Raw genomic sequence first — 27,015 nt, 5'->3', positions numbered from 1 at the left:
AGTTAATTCACATAAAATGTATTTTATTACTGTTTAATAAATTTGGCAGACACGGAGAAGTAGGTAGGTAGTAACAGATTTATATTGTTTTCTTCTAACGTATAACGAAGATATACGTCGTATCAACAGCTGCCTGAGATTTACTTAACGTCTTTTTAAACACGACAGCATTATCTCATACCTTAAGCGACGAAATACTAAGTTTACATCGTATTTTCTTGCAGTATTCTTAAACGCGCCATCTTGGGATCTTAACTGTTAAAGAAAATGTGTAAAAAATTACACATTTCTTAAACCAAAGCAAAGTGAAAACTCTTTTTTAATGTTATACTTTTACTTTATGTGTTGTGCGTTTATGAGTTAAATAATGACAAAAGAAATGAGAAAACAAAGACTTGATTGTTAACAATTTTTCTGTTTTAGTTACTTGGGTATTAATTTGAAACATAAAATAACAATAGGAACTACAATATTTTGTAGTTCTGTTCTTATAATCTCTCTGAAAGCTGACACTGAAACTATGTTAGCTATAATCATTATCAAACTTTTAAAAGGAACGGAGGTATCCGTATAAAAGTTGGTTGTCTTAAATAAATGAATAGAAACTTTATTTAGGACAGACATAAGGTTATAAGTAAATTATTGTATGAAAAAATAATAATATGAATAATATTTCTATCATAAATAGTAGTAGTTATATAATGATTACCACCGTGATACATATATCTCAAATACTACCTATGTTTTATGATATTTTATGATTTAAAGTTTGGAACCCAACACTAATTTTCGATGGTTCCCTTTGTGACTGTCGTTAATATGCAGTACACATACATTGTAAGCTGTATGTATTGTCAAAGTAATAACATACACAACATTCGTCATTAAGACAATAATTATCACCGGAGACTACAAAACGTCTCGACGTGGCTTATTACAAGCGCGCATCGTTTCGGAAGATCATCTGAGGAAATGTCTTAAAACAAACTGGAAGTAAATAAACATTAAACACGACCACTTGCGAGTGTTTTCATTAAGAGCATTGCATGTTTGTACCGACAGCGATTACTCCGGGGGAAAAAACTAATTATGGTTGACAGAGGGCGAGAGTAAAAAGCAGAGACTGTCTGGCGAGTATTTAGAGATTTGAGCAATTAACATTGCGACGTCGTATTAAGTCTCTCATTGAAAGCATCTATTACATCGTCTTCGTTCTTCCAGCTCATGAGCCTTGATTATGAAGATTTTTCTCGTAATACTATGCATTGGTATTTTTAAGCAGAAATCGTTTGCATTACAGAATTTTTCGCCAGCAAAATCCATCTATTTTGATCTCTGATATTTGAATCGTTCAACGTGTAAAAATAGATTGATTAAATATTTTCTATTACAATAGCCACGAATCATGATTATTTAAGTAAGCTTATCGACATCGATATATTACCAGCCATCGAAACCTCCCTATTCAGAAGCTATCAAAAAAATATATTGTGAAATATATTTGCATGTGAGAGGTAAATTAACAGAGGAAGAGAAAGTCATCAATGAAAACATAACGTCGCTTACAAAGTTACGTCCGATACGGGTCACAAGGTGTGTTTACATTTTACCGACTATAGCCCTTATGATTAAGGACTTTAGGATTATAATGGAATGAATATATGCTTCTGTGTTGTTATATTCTGCTTTGTTACTCTTCTTTTATTGGAGCGCCTTTGATAGCTTCAGTGTCGTAGTTTTATGACAACACGGGGTCGAGTAGATCCGTATAGCTAATTTTTTTACTTCTATTATAACATTCTCAATGCTTTTGTAAAAATAAAAGTTAAATGTAATTGCTACAATCATCCGCAATTCCGCTGTCGAGAGTTTTACAGCAAAGATTAATTTAATTCAATTATAAATTTGCATTTACACGGGAAAATTTTTGCATGAAGGTAATAATTTAACTGAAAAATTATGTGTCGGGAAATGTCGCTTCGAGTCTATAAATTAGGGGCCTAAAAAATTAAATAAGTTATTTGTATTGTAGTAATAAATAAATCATTAATTTGTGAATCTGTATATTAAAGTTAATTATTGTTTAATTAAAAATACGTAATTTATGTACAAAGCTATTTTATATTAATTATATTTTCTCGGTAAAAAAAATAATAACCGTAAATAATAGGTTCCTTTTAGCACCCGTATTTCTTTGACCCAAACCCTTAAATGTAATATAATATCGACTATATAACTTTGAACTCTCTAATTTTGTTATACAGATGTGACCTTTATCATTCTTTGGAATGGGACGGCATTGTTTTATCGAGCGTCGACTTAGGATTATGCAAAATTAAGCTATGCTGTTATAGAGATAAAGTTCATTATTTATATGCAATTATTATATTTCAATGTGATTCCGAATTTTTATTCATCTCTATTTCGTTATAATGACGTCACGTAGAACACATCTCTATATAAGTATAAGTATGTATACAGTTGTGTATTTCGTATTAATCTGACGATTCATGCTTGGATTGACTATCAAAATAGAGAAAGACTTGTGTGTTGAAGATCTCCATACTGTTCTTATATTGTAAATATAAAATGTAAAATAAAAATTAATATCTAGTTTATTTTGATTGAAATGTTAAGTACATACATGCAATAATTTATTTCATTAAATTAATGTAGAATAAGCCTAAGCATTTTTTTAAAACTCTAGAATCTGTGAATAATTTCAAACACGTTACCCAATTTCATTATCCGGGATCACTGTAAACCAAATTTTATTACCGAAACGCTGATGAAAATAGACCTTTTATTGATTTTAAAGAACAAATTTAAAAGCATTTAAAGCCCTTAAGGACATAAAAAAACTTTAATGGCTGGCAGTTAATTGACATTAATAAAGTTTAGGCAGTGTTTGTAACATGCGAAATTGCGTAATATATTTTATTTATTTTTAAAATCAATATCTACGTATATAATCTATTTACATTATTGATTGCTTGACAAAACTATTTATATTATCTATTATATATTATTTTATATAATAATACTTAAATTTATCTATTAATGATTTATAAATACAGTAACAGTAACAGCCTGTAAATGTCCCACTGCTGGGCTAAGGCCTCCTCTCCCTTTTTGAGGACAAGGATTTATAAATATAACTTTAAAATATGTAACATTACTTTGATATATATGTTTTAGGTAAATATAATTAAAATATATTTCCAGTGCGTAGATCAGAGATAGTAGTAGTAGTAGTAAGTAGAAACTAAATTAAAACTGACTTAAAAAAATTTCTTTTCTTACTAAGCGTAAAAGATAATATTGATGATTCACGTCAAAAAACGACACGCTCATTAAGTATGTGGATGGAGCGTTAAACATATAAGAATTGCTCCCACTTTATTAAAATAAAGTTATTTTTGTTACATTTCGTGTAATTTAATTATTTTTTGAATAAATGACATGAATATTTTTTATAACTTTTAAATTTTAGTGAATTTATCAACAGGAGGATTTTCCATAAAATTACTGCTAATACTTTTTATAAGAACGTAAATAATCGGAGGTCTATTAAATTAGAAAAACAAGATAACTCCATCTAAATCCATCGTTAAAAAGACCATTAGTATCGAATTAATTAAAAAAGAAAAAAATATAATTAAACACTAGACATATGAAAAGTATTTGTTATACTTTTCATTTATTGTCAAGGTATCTTTAAGGTTTGGATAAACATGTACCCATTTAAAAATGTACAAACATAATTATAATAAATAAACAAACAACGCCCAATTTCAATGGTAATATTTGTAAGCCGTGTGGTTCCATAAGAGGAGAAGCTCGTAAGAGCCGACTAAGGAAGGTATGATAAGCTCATTTATGAAGCGAGTACTTAAGCTCTTTAACAATCCGTATGATAGAAAACGACTCATGATACGACAGCCAAAAAAACTGCCAATTGCATTTTTTATTTAAAGATTGGAAAGTGGGCCATCTGATGGTAAATCACCGCTCATACACTTCGGCACTGTAAGTAATATGGGTGCTAAGATGTTATGTCCCATGTTCATCTAGTTACACCACCAGTATTAAAACTCAGAGCCAGTCCTAAAACATTGGGCTGGGTAACAAATTACATCAATGATTTATGGAAATATTCATCATAGCTATGATAATCGCAACCATTAGCGAATCAGCAAGATAATTATAATAACTTTTGATGTAATTAGTACTACAAATGAATAAAAAAAAACACTTATTTTTAATTTAAATAAGAAATACATAAAGCACTCAATTAAAACTGTGAAATAATAGATGAGTAAAAAAACTAACAATATGACTATCGTTACAGTTCCCCAGTACACAAAAATGTAATAAAAAATGTAAACGATTGGAATTGGATTCGAAAACCTATTACGACTTTTTAACACTTGTCTGAGTACGAGAGTACATTCTATTCTACATGCATTGTGATAATAAAATCACTATTGTATTTCGCATTCAATCATTTATACAATGTAACTAGATGTTACAAAATATAGGGTTGAGATGACATAAAACACATGTTGCGCTCCGTATGAGATCCAGCGTCCAATAATTCAAAAATGAGCTCAGTTTCTGCTTGATAGGATAGTTTATTGAGCTTATTTATTGGTATTTTTTATTTGCAATCGTTTTTATTATATAGATTTTCAGGAATGTATTGGTATTTAATAAAGCGTTAAAGACATATTTTAAACGAACAAATATAATGTGAATACTTTATCATTGCCACGTAAAGCTTTATATAAATATAAGTAAATATATATATAAATATAAGTAATAATATAATATAATAGTAACTTCTATTTATATATATATATATATATAAATATAAGTAAAGTATATATATATATGTATATATATAACTATAGTATATAAGTATATAAGTATATAGTATATAAGTATATATATATATATATATATATATATAACTTTTGCATTAATCTCTATTATATTATATAAGTGTAATATTTTTGTATCGTAAAATACTTCTTGTTATTTTATACGTTAAATTATATTTAAAGCTGATATCGGTTTTGAATAACTATTTTTCATCAATAATGTCCACGTAATAATATTACAAAATTAAATTTATACTCTTTATGAAAATCAACGATTATATAATATCAAGTATAATCTTATACAGAATAATTTGATGTTTTATGTATTTTTTTTACATGGTCTGTGGAATAAGTAGTAACAATTCTTCCTAATTGTAGACGGTTATGATAAAGATATCTCGAGATATGTTTTATTAAATACGACGATTAAGCACTTTTCGTCTTAACGCGCGAGCGAACCTTGTGCTAATCTGAATAACAAAGTTTATGTAAATATTTATTTACAGGAAACGCTAATAACTGTTTCATTTATTCTCTTAAGGATTAATATTGTGTATAAAGTGAGTTTCAGCTATGAGATTAACATATGTTCTCTTAGTCTTATTGTAGATCCTTTTAATCATCTGATCAATATATCTTGCAGAATAAACATCCATAATAAGGCAAGTGTTCCATGTCAATTAGATTAGTAGTTTTTCAAAAAACAAACCTATTTTATATCATATTAGTAGAACTAACATAAACGGTCATATTCGAGTTTTAAGAGCGTAGTAAAATTACTATTAACGGTGAGTTACACAATTTTTATTTGAAAATGATTGCGGCTTTTAAATATGCGTCCTATCGCTTTATAATATCCACTTTTATTGGCCTGTGATAACATATTTTATTCGAAAATACGCTATTATTGTATACAGTATACTGTATAGATTAGTCGATTTGCAATTTAGAGTAATGTGTATCGTGAACATAAAAATGTTTAAAGAGTAAAATAATGTGTCGAGAAACGAAATGTAAATGCGCGTTATCTAAATATATGAACTGAAATCCTTTTGGAACTGAGTTTACTTTTAGTTAATAGGTAACCTCTGTTACAGTCACGACACTTCCATTTATACCCAAATTTACCCGAGTCCACCCGAACACCCAAATAATCCACTGAGGGCCATTCTACGTTCTCGTTTGTTGAAACGCCAAATCGCAGAACATTATTCTAATTTGCTTTCACGATAGCTTTCGAAGAAGCTATTTATTTGCGCCGTAAGCTGAATCCGCGGCCCGACTTGGGGCTACGCAACTTAAATTATGGATCGAGTTGTGTCTTAAATAATATTTCCGCCGTTCCACATTTAGATGCGAATAAATTTTTAACATAGCCTCATTTAATGAAAATGTAACGATTATTTTTTATCAGCATTTAACTTTTTATTACTGTAAGGTAGAATTAAATTGAATTTATTATTATTTAAGTCAAGATATAAAGAGAAATAAATCACATTATAATTGTGTTATCAATGAATTATTTATTTACGTATTACGAAGAATTGGAGTAGAAATGAAAAAACATATTTTTGATATAAAAACACGTGCCCGATTCTAATAAAGTTGGGCAATATCGAAAAGGTATTTTGTACGAATGGTTTTTCAGAGAGCCCAGAGAAAAAGGGATATAAAACGAAAAGAAACGAAAGTGGAAATATGGCCAAGTCATATTTTATTTACTGCATACAATCGAACCTTTATCACAGTTTGTATCGAGTTAGTGTGTGCCGCTTAGAGTGCGGTCGATTTGGCCCCAGTTTGTTTTCCGTGTTATGTTAACAGCTATGGAAAAATATTTTATTGATACACGCAGAACGAAAAGCATTAAAATGTGTTTCTTATGAATAAAAGCAAGTTAAAACTATTATATATCGTATTTTAGAAGTATTAAAATAACATTTCATGTCCAAAATTCAATTTTAAACTTAAAGAGACGTATAAAATAGCAATAACGTTGGTAATGCTTAAATTGCATTTGAAATTACGGTGAACGTAGCAAGGAAATACAGCAATGCGTATAGCTTGGACCAAGTTAGAGCTCTCTATCGGTAAGCCTCAATAATTGGTTCCTAAGGAAAGAATTTTTAGCGAAAAAATGTTCGACAATTTATCAGTTGGCTAGGCAGCTCTCGACATGGTCGTGCTTCATCATCGTTTTTTCGTCAAAATAGCAGCTTTTACCGCCACGTTACAGAGTTCTTATTACTCACCCACTTTGGATACATTTTGTTTATATTGTAGTGAACTTCCCTCAAAAGGAACTTTAATTCTCTTCGCCACTCTAAATAGCGGAAATCGAGCTGCTTTATTACTTCGAGCGCGTTTTCTTTTGTTTTCTTTTGCGGTATAAAACAGCACGTTACGACATTTTGTCGTGAAAAAGATTGCGGTTGACTCTTTAAAACGATGAAATTCTATATGGTGCATGCAATAAAGAATGCTATGCTTATCCGTTTTCAGCGTGGGAAGTAATGATAGGAAAAATATATTAAAAACTGTCTATTTAAATAATACAAGCGCTTAAAATATATTTTTTTCAAACATATTTGTGATAGCACATAACATTTTGTAAATGAAATAATTTCAAATAAGCCATAACATACAAAATATTAGAAAATAAAGCTATAAATAAATATTTATTGATACTGAAGCTTAACACAGAACGCGATTTAGCCGCGATACGCAGGCTCACCGGTTCCGTGTGTGAAAAATACCTTTTTATCTAGGGAATTCGTGCGGAGATGCCGAACTCTTATATTTATAAGGAGGTATGGGTTATAAAGAAACCGAATGGAAAAAAAGTGTAGCTCGCTAGCACCGGCTGTAGATCTTACTGATTGTGAGATACGTTGCGCCGCACCTTGAATTATTTGACAGTTTGAATTGTCACTAGTGCTCGTTTCTGTTGTTATTTTTCCAACAAAACCTCCACAGAACAATGCGTAGGTAATAAAATTAACTAGAAAAAAAAACATCGAAGTAACACATTCGTTACCGAAACAAATATAATTCAAAAAATGTAATTAAGTCCGTTTAATCATTGTTTACAAGTTTTAATGTTGTGATAAAAAACGACGCATGATAAGCGCTTGGTATTTGACAAGAATTCCTTTTAAATTGTTTTTCTCTTCTAGTAACGTCAGCGTCTCGTTTAATCAAGGTGGCCGCTTGCCCGAACACCTAATTATGTTTACTGTGTCCTTTCTCTTTCTCTTTTCCCTTTTCTTCATTCTACTACAGCGGAGATTCATTTTGAACGCGCAATAAACTTAAAGAATCTGTAAATCTTTTCCGTACATTTTTGCCCGAAGTCTTATATTTTTAACTTATCAAATAAACTTTTTCCTTTAAGTATTCATATATTATCTAGAAAATAAGTATCATTGTTATTTATATACCATAATAATAGTTGGAAAATTCGATTTGATGTATCAACTGTAACAAGTAAAATGAAAATTTTAGTATTAGTTTCATATACTGAAGGCTAAATCTTTACAAGGCAAAGATGTCCTCATAGGGGACACGCACGATCCATTAATTATGACCACAGCGCCGTATTTGACGTCAACCTTAACCCCTTCTATCCCCCCATCCACCTAGCTTCCATAAATATTTGAACTCTTTTCAGAATATTATTTTCGAAAAACAGTCAACGTGTTAATTCTATTAGCATACCTAATTGTTCCTTGATTCCGGAAATAGGACCAAAAAACCGAAAATCTCATAACAATATCTCGACGTCGCCGAGGCAATCAAAACTTAGGAATATTTTAGCAAACCGATCCACATGCAAAGTCGTGTTCTGAAACAAGGAAAGTTAACGCAGAAATAATTAATAAAAGACGGAGAATAGAAAGATTTAAATATTTTAATTAACACCAAAGAGAAAGAAGTGAGGGAAAATAATTAGCCGGTCCTAAATCGGTTTTGTAGACTTAAGTCGACTCATAGTAAGAATTCACACACGCGTGAAACGAGTCCCATTCGATTTTGAAGAAGCTTTGAATAAGACGACCGGAGTTCTCTTGTGAGCTGATTCTAATGCCTTCGTTGATTTTCTCATTTCAAAGTCAATCCCCTCGTAAAATTGTAATATGAAGATAAATGTAACGTAATAAGTAATCTCAATTCGTTGTAATATATAAAATATATTGTTATTATGTATTCAATTAAGGTAATTTCTAAAAGCTATAAGTCGTCTTAATATAATAATCGGTACATTCCTCTTATTTATATTATATTGTAAATGTTACTTTAATTGTCACTTCGATAGATAATGTGCGATGTAGAAATAGCAATGTTTTTAAATGATCGGCTTATATCGTCTCATCGATTCTATTGTAACGAGATTAGATAACTACTTAGATAACTACTTGGAGCGAATACGTGTTTATAGAATATCAATTGACTTTGTTTTTATTGAATGTGTTTCGGGAACAGGTTTGAAAATATATGAAATATAGCTTTATTTTTTGTATAAACAAGTTTTGGATTCAGAAACTTAATAATTCAGTTGATTTACGGCATACGTTCAGAAATCTTTATATTTTCAAAATCATATATTTTCAAGTCGCAGAAGTCATCTAATAAATGGAAATATTTTTTTATTAATTAATAATTGTGTAAGAAATGAAATAAATAATGAGATATGGAATGGAACTAATTATATGTGTAATATAAAGTATAATATATTATATTCATTTACGTCGATGACACAACGCATCGTAGCCTCGAGCATCGACAATTACGCGTATATACTACGGCTAATACAAATCGCTTGCCCCGAGGTACACTTGCCCCGAGTAGGTTTTATCCGAAGCGCCCTTGTATTATCCAGGAAACTATTACATCATTGCTTCGATAGGTTTTTATTTTATTTTTTTAAATAAACTTTATAAGTACAGCTATAAGATGTAATTTCATTAAAAATGGGTACTCAGTTTTTGATTAAATATCAACAAGATTATGTTCATCAACCATTAAAATTGATTGGACTTTTATTTGAATACATTAATATTATATTTTATGCTTCTTATTTTTTTTCCTACAAAGAACTTTTAACTTTACTTCTTTAGAAGTTGTTTCTTTAAATGAAAATATAAAGAAGTTTGTACAAACAAAATGGAAAAAGCAGTGCTTCTTGAGTAGTACTTATGTGGCCCTGTAAAACGCTTCGAGAGCGTAATTAGTTCGCCATTAGCTTAATATATTGGCACTCCAGACTTGCCCGTACCATTCAAAAGCAAACAAAAAACGTAACTCTTAATTCGGAAAATACGAGTTGTAATTTTATTATAAACTCGATATTAGATTTTCGAATGCTGAAAGCGCATTTAACTCCAACGTTTATTTGAGATTGCTATTAGCTAACGGAGAACGTGATCAAATTACAATTTCCCAGATTTAAGGAAATATACTTACCGAAAATTGATAATATTGCTAAAGTATTTTTATTAAGACTAATTGAAAAAAAAAATGAGCAATATTAATATTATTAAAAGTTGAAGTATGGAAGTGAGAGCACTTAGTAGTTGAATTAATGAAATAATATTTCAATATCAAATACTAAATAATTCAATACGTTCGGAAATAGAATACATACATGAAAATGCACAACAAAATACACCAAAAATTACGAAACGCAGCCGAATAGCGACCAGCGCTTTAGGAACCTTCGATCAGTCGTCAGCGCATAACCAAATTAGAGCAATTTAAGTCAGGAAATTGGAAACGCTATCGGGAGCCCGTTTCGCCGTGCAACGGAAACGGCTTCACTGGTATTTCAGACATCCACCGTTTCGGCGGCACTGGTTAATGTCGGAACAATGCACGAATCTGGACAGACAGATCCGAGCGGCCCCGAAGATAAACGACAATCGTGGATCGTTGTAACAACTGATTGATATACGGCCTCCGATGATACCGTATCTATAGTTTAGTTAAGCTAAATTCCGGACCCGCTTCAGTTACAGTTCGAGTGCTGCTGACAGTAAGCGATGTTTAGTTACTGATGCAAGCGCTTAAGAGTCGTTTCGCTATCGCTTGCGAATTGTTTGATGGACATTAATGGCGCTCCGTATCAGTTGGCTGTTTACTGGGAAATCATAGTCGAGACAAGATATTTACTTCCAGTAATATTGAAATTAGATTTCCATTAAGTGATATGCGAAATTTGTTATATATGTGTATACGAATAGCTCTTTAAATTCAAGGGCATTGAATGATTTTTATTACATAATAATATGTAGTTGGAAAATTAAATATGTAAATTCAACATAGGCTTGATATTTATAAGCTATAGTATCGAGTACAATATTCAGTATTGCAGCACTTACAGCCGCATTTAATAGTAAATGTCGATACCCGATTCGAAGTTGAGAGCAAACACTATAATAACAAGTAATCGCGCAAGTTCGAACGGAAGGCAGCACACGTCTTGGGTACTAGTTATAGGCGGAACTGGAAACGGTCAGAGTTTGGGCTCGCTCGACGGCTAAAACAATAGCGAATCAAGCATGCAACGGAACTTTCTCGAAGACACTTGTGCGTGTGGCGCTTAGCGAACACCCGCTCACTAACTTTATATTGGTTAGGAAACTTCATCGTTAGCCGCGACCATTGATTTACGAATATAAAGCGTCATATTCTAAGACGTTTTTCATAATTTTTTTCCATGATATATTGAAATATGTAAGATAGACTTTTGAAACGCACATAGATAATATGTGTTTAAGTAAATAATGAGATTTTGTTAAAATATAACATACAAAATTATGGAAAATGAAGTGATTAATGTAATTTTTTTCCGCTCCTAAATATAGAAATGATATTTTAGAAGAGAAAGAATTCTTACACTTATACATCTCGGTTGAATTTTTTGTAGATAAAATTGTCCGCTTAACATTAAATATAAGATCGTTTTAGCGAGGCAGATAGACAGATAAAGCCGGCATACATTTTCATGAGAACAGAAAAAAATAAGAAAATCTGCGATTCGCGGCGACATTGAGGGCTAACTGTATATTCTCGACAGGGGCGACTATTACCCAAATGTATCTCGTAACCAAAAGGTCATAAGCGATCACGGTGAATACTTAAAATGCTACTTACTCCGTACGCAATTGAATGAATTTTAGAAAACAACAACCGCCTAATCGTTGTAGGCTTTCGAGATTACACCGGTCGTTCGGCTAATTAATTTTTAAGTCAGCATCTCGTTGCCGGCACCCGACATTCGACTTTCAAGTGAATTTGACTGCGATTTACATATTCATATTTTGTGCGGTATCACTTTCTACGCAGTATTAAACTGCTCTCCAAATACATTTTTTAATAGAAATGCGAAATGCTAAATTTATACTCATTTTATTTAATTAACTCACTTCAATAAGTGTATAGACCTATCGCTTGTAAATTATATATTTTTTAAAGATATTTCAATTCATTTTTGCATTTATTTTACTATAAATGTAATTCATGTATTTTCTTTGGTTGAATTCCTGTACAGTTATAGTTATATTTAAGTTTTTTAAAGTGGTCTTAAGTACCTACACACTATAAGTGATTTAATTAAATCATTAGTTGAACATTACACTGTGCTAGCACTTCAAAGTTCGCAAATAGAACGAATTCAATGGCCGAATGCTTAGGGAATGCCTCACGTATAGATTTATTCATGCGACAGGGACCGTTGTGTCGTGACGAACAAAATTTGCGCCAACCGTTCGGGCTATAAATCCGGCGTTTCCTAAATCCTTGAAAGGGCACTGTTGAGCAGCTTTCATCAGAAAATACTCCATTATCTGAAGGAAATCGTTACCGGGGTTCAACCTCACCCACCCTTCGGCCCCGACCCGACGGGCTTTCATTTACGGCGGCGTTGCGTGCACGCGTCCTCGCGGCCTTTGCTTCAGGTGGGCGTAGTCATTGTGTTCAGTATTTAAGTGGCTCATTTGATATTCCGAGACAGTTTGCATTTGGAAAGCTCGCACGTAGGGAGAGCCAGGATGGTATCGAGACATCGAAGTCACGCACACATCGCTATCGGTACCGGCTTGCGTACCTATACGACACTCACAATAGCCGAGCATGAATGTGAACGCACGTGACGCACCGGCTTCGGATATACGATTTGGTGCCGTGTACGATATCGCGGGTCCCACACACACGGACGTATCGTGGATTGCTCCGAGATTGCGCAATGTTTATCCACAAATACACTAATGAAGGTAGTACCTACGAAAGCGACTAGATTGTTAATTGAACTTGCTCAAAATGTGACACCCTTACGAAATGATGTCGACTCGAGAGCACAGTGCACTGCTTGAATATTATTGAATTAATTTGTGCTCAGAATTATCGGTGTACGCTCTAAGTAGATTCAGTAATAGCCTTCATTTATTTATCTTAGTTGGGAATACACTTTAGGCTTTTATGTGCTACTACGCGCTTTGATTATCCTATCAACTGTAATATTACGATATCTTGTAATTAAATTTATAATAATAGATTGGTTCGATAAGTTTCAGTACTGTATATTTTCAGCGGTTTCGAACGCTGAAGTTGTTCTCTACTACGTATATGGTATCTCTTAATTATAACTTCAATATTAATTATGATTTTATATATTATATGAATATTTAATATTATACAAACATTTTTTCATACAATTAAAATATAATTTCTATATATAGTATTCTATTATATATATATAGTGGCGTTTACATGACGTAACATGGACGCAAAAAAGTAATTCAAAAGATTTCATCATTAGGCCACCGACCAAAAGGAATAACCATTCCCTTAATCATTATTCTTAAAGACTCTTCATTAAATTCCTTTTATCTCTCCCGGGATATTTCCTCCGCTCAGCATCAATCACATTCACTCCGAAAAACTCGTTGGCTTTATTCTAAACTCTCATAATAGGTAATGAAGGTTTTGATCGTCGCGGGCGGCTGGCTTGGGCCGATTACTTTGAGAGCTAGCACAATGACTGCCGCCTGTAGCCAATGGTGAATTCCGAAAAGTTCCTTAGTCACAATCCATGCTAGATGCGGGGCTAATTACGGCAAAACTTTTATAGATAGACACCTGTTCTGAATCGCGGATGCCAGACAAAGACTCGAGTTATCGCAGGCTTACAGGCTTTCATACGATGCTGCACGAATACGTACCTTGAGGCACGCTAATAGAGATAATTTTTGCTTAGAACTGTTAGATACCAGACGGTAGATTGATGCTAACATGATTCTTATTAAATGTCGATCGATGTGAAAATTTTCAAAAATACATATCCGTTTATTTATGGGAATTGAAATATAGTTACTAAAGTGCTATTTTGGTTTGTGTTTGTTTCAAATTCAGAACATAACATTAGTAAGTTATCATATAGTTATCTTAAAAAATATGGATAACATACATTTGTTGTTGTTGTTTGTTCACGTTATTAAAAATGTTCACTTTAAATATTGCAGCTATGCTTAATAATATTAATTAATATTTTTTTATTGTACGTGATATATAAACGTGATGATACTAAACGTATATTTGAAGCACAATATTTTCTATTAAAGAGTTGAATAAGCTATATTACTTACCGGTCCAAACTGTTCGAAGTAATTCTTTACATCTTCCAGCGTTGTGGGTGCTGATAGCCCTCCAACGAAGATTTTCTTTGTTCTGGTCACCATCTGAAAAAGTATTATGATTTTAGAAGTTATATTTTATGCAGTTTTCTCTTACATTGCATATCATCTTAAGATGATAAAGGAGAAATATCAGAGAAGGATTTATAAAAGCATATATCACCTAATTTGCCTTAAAAAAATGAAAAAAAAAAATGATAAAAAGTATAATATTGAAATGTCTACAACTATTAAAATAATTATTTTTATTATTTAAACAACGTCAGCTTAGTTATTTAAAATCCGTGAACCATTTTATTACGTAGGCGCTTAGATGATTCCATTATTGCGTCAATATTAAAGCACCTACTACGCTGAGGTGATTTTAAATTGAATATTCATTTTAACTCGTATAAATTAAATTAATTACACAAGACGTTTTTAATTCAAATAAATATTAAACTGGGAATCGTTTTTTTGTATTTTACACTATTATTTCGGATTCGATTACTGTTTATGGTTTTTGATTCTTCAACAATTGCATTTCAGTAACACGTGTGATTTATAATCAAGCTAATATGAATTGACATACTACCGTCATTTGAATAATAATGATTATTAATTGTCAAAATTGACAATTTAATTGTAACTGACTTTATAGATGAGAGATATTTATAATTGTTCTTTGATCTTCGATTCTCAATTGGGAAGATAATAAATCAAATTGTCGACATAAGATCCTTTTGAGTTGCTTTGTCTTGTATCACTCCTAATGTAACGGATCAAAGATATTTTATGCATGAATTGGTTATTGTAGTAGCAATATAATCTTTGATATATTTAAAGAAGTTATTAACTGATTATTAATGTCATCTGACCGGTGATAGAGCTTTGTCCGTCTCGGTGAATATCACCCACTCACCAATTATCCTACCTGTATTATATATATTTTATTAATGTATTCTGGTTCGCACGTGAGAAGGCTAGTGTATAGACCCAAGGGACATGACATTATAGATCCCGTGGGCAGTCCATTAATGATGTAAAAAGTTGTTTAAGTGTACTTTTTTCTATAGGCTCAATAAATAAATAGTTCTTTTTTCGCTTGGAAAATTAAATGTCAAGTTATATATTTAATTTAATTAATGTTACCAAACGTTCACATTTATGGCTTTGTAATTTTTGCTTTTATTTCAACATTTACGTAATTCTCGTCACAAATAATAATAATAATCAAACAATACAATAACGATGACCGTAAACCTGCCGTTCTGTAGTCTGATTACAATATAATACTGTATTAAGTAAACAAATTGAATAGCACGTTCTTTTGTTCGTGTATTACAAAATAATTATTAAAAATAAACTCATTTACGGTATTCTACAATTTTAATTTATGAAGAATGTATTTAAATTTATAAAAACAACCGTCCCTCCAGCTTGCAATTTATTCTTTGAATAAATTTAGAAATGTAAAAAAATCTTAAGATTAACAAAGCATTCTAAAGACTTTGTATTAAAGAAACAAAGACATAATTAGTTATTAGAAGTCTATTGATATCAAAAGCGAGCCGTCAGAATTACGAGATAAAAGAATTTCGTTATGCGATTCAGCCTCATTCGATTCGTGTTAGAAAGTGATGATATCAAACGAAACCTCATTCAATGAAACATACGTAGTAACGTGATGTGGTGAGCAAGTAGATTTTACTGTGTCAATATATTTAGTCGAATATAACTTCTGTTTATATAAGTAATATGGTCTGAATTCGCAAGATAATATTAATATGTGTGTTTTCCGCTGAACGTGTCCAAGTGGCAGATCTTTCCCCCCAAGTTCGTCTTTTCCCTGCAAATCTTGAGTGTGACAACAACCTCCCTTAGTCACGTTGGCTCTTCATGTCAAGGTATTTTCCTTTCGTTTAATTATTCAACGTTATGCATATATGTGTAAATAAGTTTATTTAATATTACTCTGAATTAAATAAATAACATTAGCGTCGTAATATAGAATTTGGACTTAATAATTTAACAACGACATTTCAATTTGAAATTGTTTTACTAAATCTAGTATAATAAGAATATTTTCCCATGTAAAATTATATAAAATGGGTCAAATTTTAAACCGCTTCGAATTTAAATCAATAATTAGATTAAATCGAGAATTCCAATATTAAACGGGGAATAAAACAGTAAATAAAAACTGTATAAGAGGCGTTCAATAATTGGATTGTAAAGGGTGGCCTCCTGGGAGCGAGTGTCAGGTTTGCTGCTGGCCACGTCAGCTGAAACTGTTCGCAATTACCTTAAATGTGGACAACGCAGTTGATTCCATGGGGAAAATTATTATTCGCCGCATATCCAATTTTTGCTTCGGCCTAAATTGGAATCGGCTACTTGATTACCTAGATTCATTATCGCGTCGGGATTTCGAAAAATCGTTTTAGATGTTTCCGATCTAAAATGAAAAAGATGATTTTTTGCTGTAGAAAATAATGTCAACTTATAAAATTGATTTGGTATGAAATAATTGATATGTAAATAAAGTCCTTTTATTGAAAATTCAAACTATTATTCGCGATACAAAATATTCGAACGTGTCATGAAAACATCGCGTCCGGCGCTCGAACAAACGAAATTACCGCCCCCTCGTTAAATGGACTCGGCTACTCGTTGTCATTTTGTTGTGAAAAATACAACGATTTAATTTAGTCTAACTTGACCACGGGTAACTGCCAACACCGAATGGCCGCAGCGATGAAAAGCTACACACATCAATTACGGAATACAGCGACGGGCTGTCCCTTTGCAAGCGCACAGTCGCGCAACTTGCTCTAACTCAATTCATAACATGCCTCTGACAGTGCACTGCTGAAATTTTTACATTCTCACCCATATGCCATGTACAAGTTTTCATCTAAAATAACACAACACATCAAAGTAATCTACCGCTACAAGTTTTAGCATAAAAATATTTTAACTTTTTTTGGCAATGGCAATGGCAAACTTCGTTTCCACATAAATATATCGAATTTATTTAATTTAAAGGACTATTTGAAAGCGATAGTTAAGATATTCAGAATATGAAAAAAAGCCTAAGACATATTAGACACATGCAGGTTTCTTCACGTTGTTTTCCTTCACCGTTAAGTACGAGATGAATTATAATCACAAAGAAAGCACATGAAAATTCAGTGGTGCTTGCCCGGGTTTGAACCCACGATCATCGATTAAGATTCACGCGTTCTAACCACTGGGCCATCTCGACTTACTAGTTACTGGCTTACTAGTCATACACTTAAACAAAATTACATATACAATGAAATTATATCTTTATTCACATACTACAAATTACAATATATTTCATAAAGAATGTATTGATTTTATAAAAGAAAATTTTATAGTTCATATTTTATCGAGACAAAGTGGCGCGAAGGTTAAACAATAATATTTATAGAGAGGTTAGATAAACGGTAATACAAAATAGATTTTGGCAGATATACAAATAATTTTGGTTTGATCAATATTAGGTTCACTCCTAAGACATTTTGCTTGATATATTCATTATTTTATTTACAATATTTCATAAGTTTTAGTAATTTATGTTGTAATGTTCAAGTCATATAGTAATTATATAAATACTAAAGTTAATACATATTGTATTAATAAATGTATATTCCGTTGTACTAGAGTATTATCAACAAGTACACGAAGCCAGCGGAAGTTACGGTACATACACGTTCAGTGCTGTTTTAAGATATTCAAGTTTATCTTATTGCCCTCAATGTTACATAAATACATCTATGTTCCCTCACTCGCAGTAAGCAATCCACATACATAGATACGAGGATGATCCCCGTCTTCTTGTGTCGGGCACCTTATCTACTTCACAGCTCATTAGGTCTCGCACGCCGTCTGCCAACGGATCTGTGCCATTTATAACAATACAGAGACCGCACAGATGGTGATTCTGAGGCTTAGGTTGCTAGTCTCGTTAGATCAGTTGGAGACTCGGAACGCGACAAGAAATAAATACCTACTCGGATGCGGTGCTCGACATCAGACAGCAAGCGACGCAAGACAGTAACCGCGTACGTTCTAAATGGCAGACATTAACGGAACGTTATTGCTTCTCCGCTTCACCAACACTTGCACAGTATTAATCTGTCTCGTTCTGATGCTCGATGTCTGTCGTGTCGTAGACTAGATAATTCAGGGAACATCTAAACTTGGCTCCATCGGACTGTGTTGTTTAAGTTGAACGAATTTAAATAAAGAACGCGAACTATTAATGAACGAGCATAATAATATCTTCGTACAAAATTAACGATACGAGATCGTAAATTGAGTTTCTTGTATAAATATATTGAATTTATAATTGAAAAATATTAAATGATTTTTTTTTTTATTGTTTTTTCGTTTCTGTATGTTTTCATTCAATATCCAATAAAGTAAGCACAAACAAGTAAATACGAAAGAAAAAACGAATGCATGCAAATGAACAAACTTCTCAGTATTACAACGCGAGTTGAATAAATAACGACTGATCGATGTTTTGACAAGGGCGTGTAAAATTTTAAATTAATTCATATTATACAAACAAAAATTATTACGTAAGTATTGAATAGCAAACATTCTTCGATTACGTTGTGCCTCGTATTTATTAAAAAATGAAATATTTTTAATGTGACAGATGTAAAAATGGAACGATAAGGGCTCACATATGCCGAGAGGTAATTTATTTTAGCGAGAGAAAAAACGCCCAGATGCATACCAAGCCGTTCTACTTCAGAAATACTTACACGAGCGCTCACGAAACAATAGGCGCATTTAGCCACCTAAAAAGAGAAATAGCTTGGCGCACTTGTCATCGAAAGCCATTCGAAACACATCGGAGTGACTCCATATATACAAGGGTTGCATTCATATAGAATGGTAGGTATACTTATTTCTTTTATGCAGCCGCGCCTAGCGAGTGGCTGAAAGCGAGACGTTATGATGCCTTGTCGCTTTCCCCCTTCTTGCCAAATGCAAGAAACTATACTTGTACGAAGCTTGCGCCATTGTCAAGATTGACTACAACGTCTTTGTCTTGAAATATGGTGAGATGTTAAAATTTTCTTACATCAAGTGCAAAAAGATACAACGGGAAAATAAAATACAAAAGCAAAGTATATTAGGAACTTTTTTCCCAGACAAAACTCTCAGAAAGTTATCATTATATTTCCGGGGTTGTTAAGATTTATCTCATATTTTAAGTAAGGGTCAGTATTTTTTTCTATTTTTCTACACATAATCAAATAAAACTTGATTTTATGTTACGAGTCAAATTATAAGCTGAGGGAGGGTGAAATAAAAAGTGAATAATGAATGCGGAGGCCGAATCCGGGACCGCGCGACCGTAGCAATTATTTTGTTTCGAGTACCATCAACATGGTTCGTTCTTTCAAATTTTCATACATTAAGCAAATGTCGAGAATGCGTAATTAGGGCCAAAATGTTGTAAGCCGTCACACAGTTGTTAAGAGCATTCATTTGTACTTCAAGGGGCTGGACAATCGGATATATTTTAAGCGGCTTTCATCTTCAACGATATGGATAAACGATTTTTCAGTTGTTTGAATAATACAAAAGGAAACTAAGTAAAAAACTACTGCATTGAAAATTACTTTGACTCGCGTTTAACATGCGTAAAAATATTTACGTGATTAGTAAAAGTTTGAATTTAGAATATATTACAATTCGAAAATTAATCGAGTATATTTCAAAATTCGACACAACGAAATTTGCAAGAAAAATAAAAGCAAAGAAGTAATACGAATACAAACCTGTCAAGAAAATATATAAATCTATAAATTATTTCGTCTGAGTGAACTCTATATTATACAATCATATTTTTACCAATCCCTACTGAAAACATTGACGTCTTTACAATGAAAGACAATGTAAAATGAATCATCTTACGTCTAACTAACAGTGATATTTCGTATGACACTTGTAGCGTGGGTTGAACATTTTCGTCTCCGCATCGGTCGATAGTGTTGACGAACAAAATAAGCTCCCCTTCGGGTGGGAGTGTGGTGTCAAGAGGCTATAGGATTAAACTTAAACTGGGTTTGCCCGCAGTTTAATTATACAAAAGGTATGTACTCGCGCACCACTTGCGAAAATGTGCTTCTCTGACACATAAGTTAGAAATTAGTTAATTATATCCTTTACAGAACTGTATGGTAAATAGAATTTCAAATTAGACATGTAGAAAGTGACACCGGGCGATGCTAATAATACGAGCGTGTTTAATTTATTAACGCGCGAGAAAAACGTACTTAAGCCAGGTACTTAAAAAATAGCCTGAAGGATTATATCGGAATCGTGTAATGTTTTTGAGCTCCTTTCAACTTTCGGTGGATGGTGCATTGCAGAATTAAACTTTTCACAATATAATTATTATACGTTAATATCACGTATGTGTGTGTACTTGTTTTATTAAACTAGTTTGTATTCGCTAGAAATGTAGTAAATTGTGCGTTTCATGAAAAACTTTTGCACTTTTATAGCAAGGGAAGACCAGAGTCAATAAATTTTAAGCGTTCTTCTACAACGAGCTTGCTGAATGAAATAGAGAACGTTATATTTCAAGATTACCGGATCGTAATCTCCTTTGAAATTTAATAATAGGGATCATACGCGAGGAATTTTTTAAATTTTCTTCTACCATAAAACTTAACGTCATATAAGATAACGTTGTTATTGCAAGTAATTCTATATTTTTTTAAATATGAATATCAAATGATAGCTTTCCGAATCGTTATTGAATTATAATGACATAATTATATAATTTATATTTTTTTTAATGTTAAAATATATTTAATTTATAGTTGTTTTTCTAATATAAAAGCGTTTTAAGAAAATGGATCGGTAGCACTAATAGCTTAGTCTATAAGTCGGTTACGTGATTCAATACAGTGTCGGCCGATTGAATGTATGATCTAGAGTACTTCGACCCTTCTTGTCTGATGACAGGATCACCCTCTCCCTTCATTATGCGTTTGACGCATGATTTATATTTTATGCTGTTGCGTTCTATAAATCGCAGAATAAACAGAAGATAGCGTGCAATTAAATATTGTTTATTGTATTACATTAGTTTATTATAACGTATTGACAGATGTTTGATTAGTTAATTACTTTCTAATTTAACTTTTACTCTTTTAACCAAATATGATGTTCCAATTTGAAAACTTTCCAACTGTACTATTTTTTAGATTATTCTGATCGATCTTCTATAATCTTTAATGTCGTCTTCAAAATAAACAAAAAAATAAATATTGCGCCGATATATTTTTATGTTAATATAGATACCGCAAAGTAAATAAAGAAAATGATTTTATTTCGCTTAGCAATTAAATATAGTAGGTATCAACCTACCAATAACACTACTAAACTAATACACGAACATAATATATATATGAAAGCAAATTATTTTCACAATTTCAACAAAGACATGACGGAAAGGATTAAATGAGGTATAATAATCATTAGGGGAGACATAATTAATTCTTTATAGTTGAACGTAATTTAAAAATCTTGTAAATGGATAGTGGCAGACAGACACGAGTTTTATAAGTGGTGAGACGTAAAACTAGTTAAGCGGAGTACTTGAGACTGCGCATTGTCAACCATTAAACAATACACATGAAGCATTGTACTCCTAAATTGTTGGAGGGACATCATGATTAAAAAAAAATGATTAATAGGTATAAAATAAAAATATAAAATAGTTCTATAGTTACTTTTTAAATGATTAATATTACATAATGTACAAACGTCGTCATTATGTAAGATCAGTTATCATTATAATTAATAGGAACTCCTCATTTGCATAATTTGATTTTAATATAAGTGGAAATATTTTTGATTTTGTATAAAAACACAATTTCATATTCACTAAATCTGCAGCTAGTGCCAAATTGAGGCTTAAGTCGGGTTGCAGTTAATTGTAATAACCTTCTGACGAGAGGTGGAGGTGGGGGTGGGAGGTAGCAGTGCGCAGGCGCATCGGCCCGAGCACTCGAGCACGCGCCGCTAGTCGAGCGCTCTCCACCGGCCACTCGGCGCCCGCCGCGTCGAATTGAAAAGATACCTACGCCGACACCGTACTGAATATTCGCTCACGTATCAAAACCGTAAAATGCAAATCTATGCAGTGCGGCCGTCTAGTGCTTAGCGAAGCCGCGCACCGCGTTTCCTCAAATGCAATCTGACTCGAATTATCATATACAAGTACTTAGTAAAGCTGCTGGCGTTGTTAATAAAATACCCACTCGGATCAGTATTAAAAATTATAATAAAAGCATTTTTAATTAAAGATGTTGGTTTAGAGATCGGCCGGAGGTATTTGGCTAATCTTATTTAATCCTCTAGAGGTATAAGTTTATTTAAATACCTTTTTCTGCCCGAGTTGGTGTGAAATTGTAAAGCACCCTTTTAATATTTAATAAGTGTAGTATTTATTTAGAGGTAAAAACAGAATAATTAACAAAGAGTTCACATAAATTCTGAGATTCAATGAACTAAAATCGAGAAGCTTTTAAAAACTAAAATGGAAATGCATTTTAGTTTATTTTTGTTCCGGATATCCGTGAAATAACATAACATTTTGGCTCAGTTTGTGTACTCTGTCCGTCTCTAATTTGGCAAATGTATACAATCAAATTACAACGTCCATCTAGCCGAGCTAATAGTATCTCGGACGCGTTAATAGAAAACACAAACGAATGTGAATGATATAGACGCGGGGGTCACAGGACATTTCGCGACGCCCGCTCTGTATAAATATCATTCCAACAGACTTGCGCATGTACACAGTGCGCTCCAATTTATAATGCGGACAAGCAACACTGAAATGGATTTACAGCTGCAAAACTGCTTGTCTTTGATGAGGGTCTATTTTGAGATGCGGGCCGAGCGCACCGAAACATTCCAATATTCGAACCAATATATTATTATTACGTACGAATCCAAATCGATTCCGTGTTATAAAATTTATTACTCACTCGTCTCCTCGACGTTTCTTATTTGTAAACAGGCGCTTGAGCAACTTCTACTGGGGCCCTCGATAATGTTTGATGTCTCGTTAAAAATAAAATCGCTCGTAAATTGACACGAATAAATCCGTAACGCGACTAATTTGACGAAAGACATGTTCGAGAACAGTCTAGAAATAATTTTCTGACGTCCGATACGGTAGAAAATTATGATTAAAATTTTAATAAGATTAAGAAGAATGACCGAGCGTGGCGGGTTAAAAACCGTTGATTATTTTTATCTAGAAATATTGTTTTATAATTTTCTTCATTGACTACGACATCCCTGTTAAGTTTTAGGAATATACTTGTATGTACTTGCAGGTGACTAGTTCCGAGAAGCTTCGGCATTTATTCAACATAGTATTAAGCCTAAAAGCCGTGAGACTAATGTTTTGGTACGTACGGTTTGTCGCAGATTAAGGTGGCATGTTTAAGTTTCGTATAATCCGCTGTAAGCAAAATGAAGACCGCAGTGTCTTTTAGGCACGCCTACTAAGTATGCAAGCGTTTCCCTGCATATCCGTCGTACGCGACCACGGAAGAAGTTCCGTTTTCAAAATACTATGTTTATGTTCAGTTCTTTTAAAATTCCTCGTCGCAGTTGACTTTTCGTGCGAACATGTTGCTTGAGGGGTCATAAATATTGCCACACTTTGAAATGTTAAGAAGCAAGATATCAAAGATATTTATATGTGCCTTCTCTTCTATATAAATAAAGTATTCTTAAATGTTGAAGTTTATATATTATTCGAAAGTAATTTAATAACATTTATAGTGTAGTAGTGGCTTAATAATTCGAGATATTCCGAGTAATCTCCATTTTAAGAACGGGCGTATCCTCGAGCCTAGGATTACGGAACTTGCGTGACACTAATTAAGTCGGAATTAGGGACAAGCCTGTATCAAGAACCACGCCGGGAGTTATAAATGAATGGGTATTACGCATTATTATTAAAATAGATACTACAAAAATAGACAGTTATTTGTTTTCGATCAGTTGCTCTCATTTTGTCACACTTTCTGTTAATAATTCTTTTCCGTGTGATACTGATTTGTAACCAAATACATGAATACGATCTTGTCCTCTTAGATGTCGTAAATTTGGCAACGTAACAAATTTTTCGCTACGAGCTAACTAATGTCATTTTCCAGTTTTACCGTTGCAAATTTTACATAAATATTTCATTCAATTTAATAAATATTTAACGACAACACATCGTAATTGCTTCTAAGTTTCAAGTACACAAGCCTCATTAAAGTATTTAATAAAGAACAACAGACTTGAAATAATTTTTGCTTTATATTATGCGACGAATTGAAACTTGAAAGGCCTTATAATTTATTTAATAATAATATACCACCAATTTGGAGCGCCTAATTACTTACGTTGAATATGTTGTCAATATAATATTTCTATAATCCCTTTCGAGGAGCGTAAGTCTAACACAAATCCTACTTAGTAGGGAACTTTCACTAAAGTAGACACTCGCTTTTGATGGCTGCCACATTGAAGAGCTGAGAGAAGTTTATTCAAACTTTTCTACTTATTAACTTGCCTATTAGCAGTTTTCTTACGGCAGTATAGAAAAAAAAAACATTCAAAATAAGAATACTCAGAATTCATATATTATTTACTAAAAGAAATAGAATGGTAAATCTTTCGTGGATTGGATCGGTTGAGCGTTGTATAGGTCGGCCTATCCAATGTAAGCTGTACACCTAATCCCGGGGCTTGGTAGCCGGCGGTTAGGCCCACTACGTAAATTTGTGTAATTTCGAATCTAGGCCAAGTGCCAAGGGATCTGCTTCGCGGCAATAGTGATTGATATGACGCTATAACGAACCTCTCCCCGCTTCCCCGGTCCTGTCACTCGCCCAGTCTGCTCAATGCATTTCTAATAACCTCCGCCGTAACTGAACATAATATAATTAACTTATATAAAATACAGACACTTAGCATACATACGTAAAACATTATATACTATTCATTTAAATTTCTATAAAATACAAATGATTTTTTTGTTAGCTTCTATTAATAAAATAAAAATAAACGATTAAATCAGTCAAAATGTAATAGTTGTTTGTAATAAAATTATTAATTAAAAGCTAAATTTGAAAATTCAATTTGTTCTAAAATTTTACTCCCTCGCTTTTTTGTACTATGAAATTTATACTAATTTGTGAAACAACGAACGCTCGAATCTTCGTGGACTGTGAGAAACTGAATTTCAAATAGCTATGTAAAACTCTGTGGTCGTTTTCTGTGCTCATTCTACAATTTATGCCATTAGTGCAGCCTTTTCACTGACGTTGATATATCTTTTATTGTGAAATTATAATATTTGAAATGTGTTAGATTTGCATATCATGATAAATTCACATTAACTTGAATACTAAATCCATTAAAGGATAAAAACGCATTTTCTCAAATGAAGTCTATTATTAATTCGAAGCACAAATCTAATCCGAAAATCTGGTACAAGATAAAATCGCAAGATAAACGTACACGGGAACGATGGCTGCAAAGCCGCTTTTAGTTTTGTAAATTACAATAAACTGTGAAGAAGTTCGTGGGTAGAATTTGTGATGCCTCTTCATACCGCGACAATAGGCTTAGGCCGGCCGAGTTGGTTGCAGATGTGAGCCACTATTAAGAGTATAATCGCTGTGATATACCCGAAAATATTTGTAGCACTTTTTGTCAGTTTCTTTCTAAGGTAAAAAATTTTACGATGGCTATCAAAAAATGGTAATATTTAATTACATTTATAATATTGTAAAAATAAAATTTTATGCACGATATGTAAAGGACATAAAAAAAACGTAAAATTATTATATTCTTAATAATATTAACAATATTAAATTGTATTTTAAACACAATATATTCAAACGAATAGTACGATAAATTGTACATTTTATGCTTACTTACATCCATAATACTTAGTAGTATGAGACAATAAAATTGCCTTTACAACAATATGTATCATGATAAGGTACGAAAGGATCGTCCCCGATTACCGCGGAATAGATCGGAGCATGATATCATCGAACAGGACGACCTTATTGTTTGAAAGGTCCCATGATCTAAATTCGAATGTCACGCAACTTTCTTTGCTTACACTCGTCAAAATAAAAACTATATTATATGATATTCTATTATCCACGATCGACCCCAGTACTAAGCACGAATATAAATAAAGCTACCCGATACGATGTCTCCTGACAAGCGTTGAAAGATTAGTTTTTATCACGCACGAATTTCCCCTAAAAATCTTTCAGCATAGTACACGCGTTATATTTACTATGTAACGTTTCACGTTCGCTGGAAACCAAACTATCTATTGATCATGAACGTGTGTAAGTTCAACGAAAGAA

At 32.4% G+C, this 27,015-nt stretch overlaps 1 protein-coding gene across 7 annotated transcripts in view; it reads right to left on the bottom strand.

The window, feature by feature from the left end:
• The window catches only part of LOC126770030 (RNA-binding protein Musashi homolog Rbp6), a 487,537-nt gene that overhangs the window by 130,556 nt on the left and 329,966 nt on the right, over positions 1-27,015 (bottom strand). For all 7 annotated transcript variants that reach the window (XM_050489154.1, XM_050489157.1, XM_050489153.1 and 4 more), the window contains one exon: positions 14,525-14,617. In XM_050489154.1, the coding sequence (XP_050345111.1) occupies positions 14,525-14,617 (93 nt within the window). The remainder of the gene's footprint in view (positions 1-14,524; positions 14,618-27,015) is intronic.

The sequence above is a fragment of the Nymphalis io genome, chromosome 8 (genome assembly GCF_905147045.1).
Source record: "Nymphalis io chromosome 8, ilAglIoxx1.1, whole genome shotgun sequence".
NCBI classification, from domain to species: Eukaryota; Metazoa; Arthropoda; class Insecta; order Lepidoptera; family Nymphalidae; genus Nymphalis; species Nymphalis io.
This window is presented reverse-complemented; position numbering and strand designations above follow the sequence as displayed.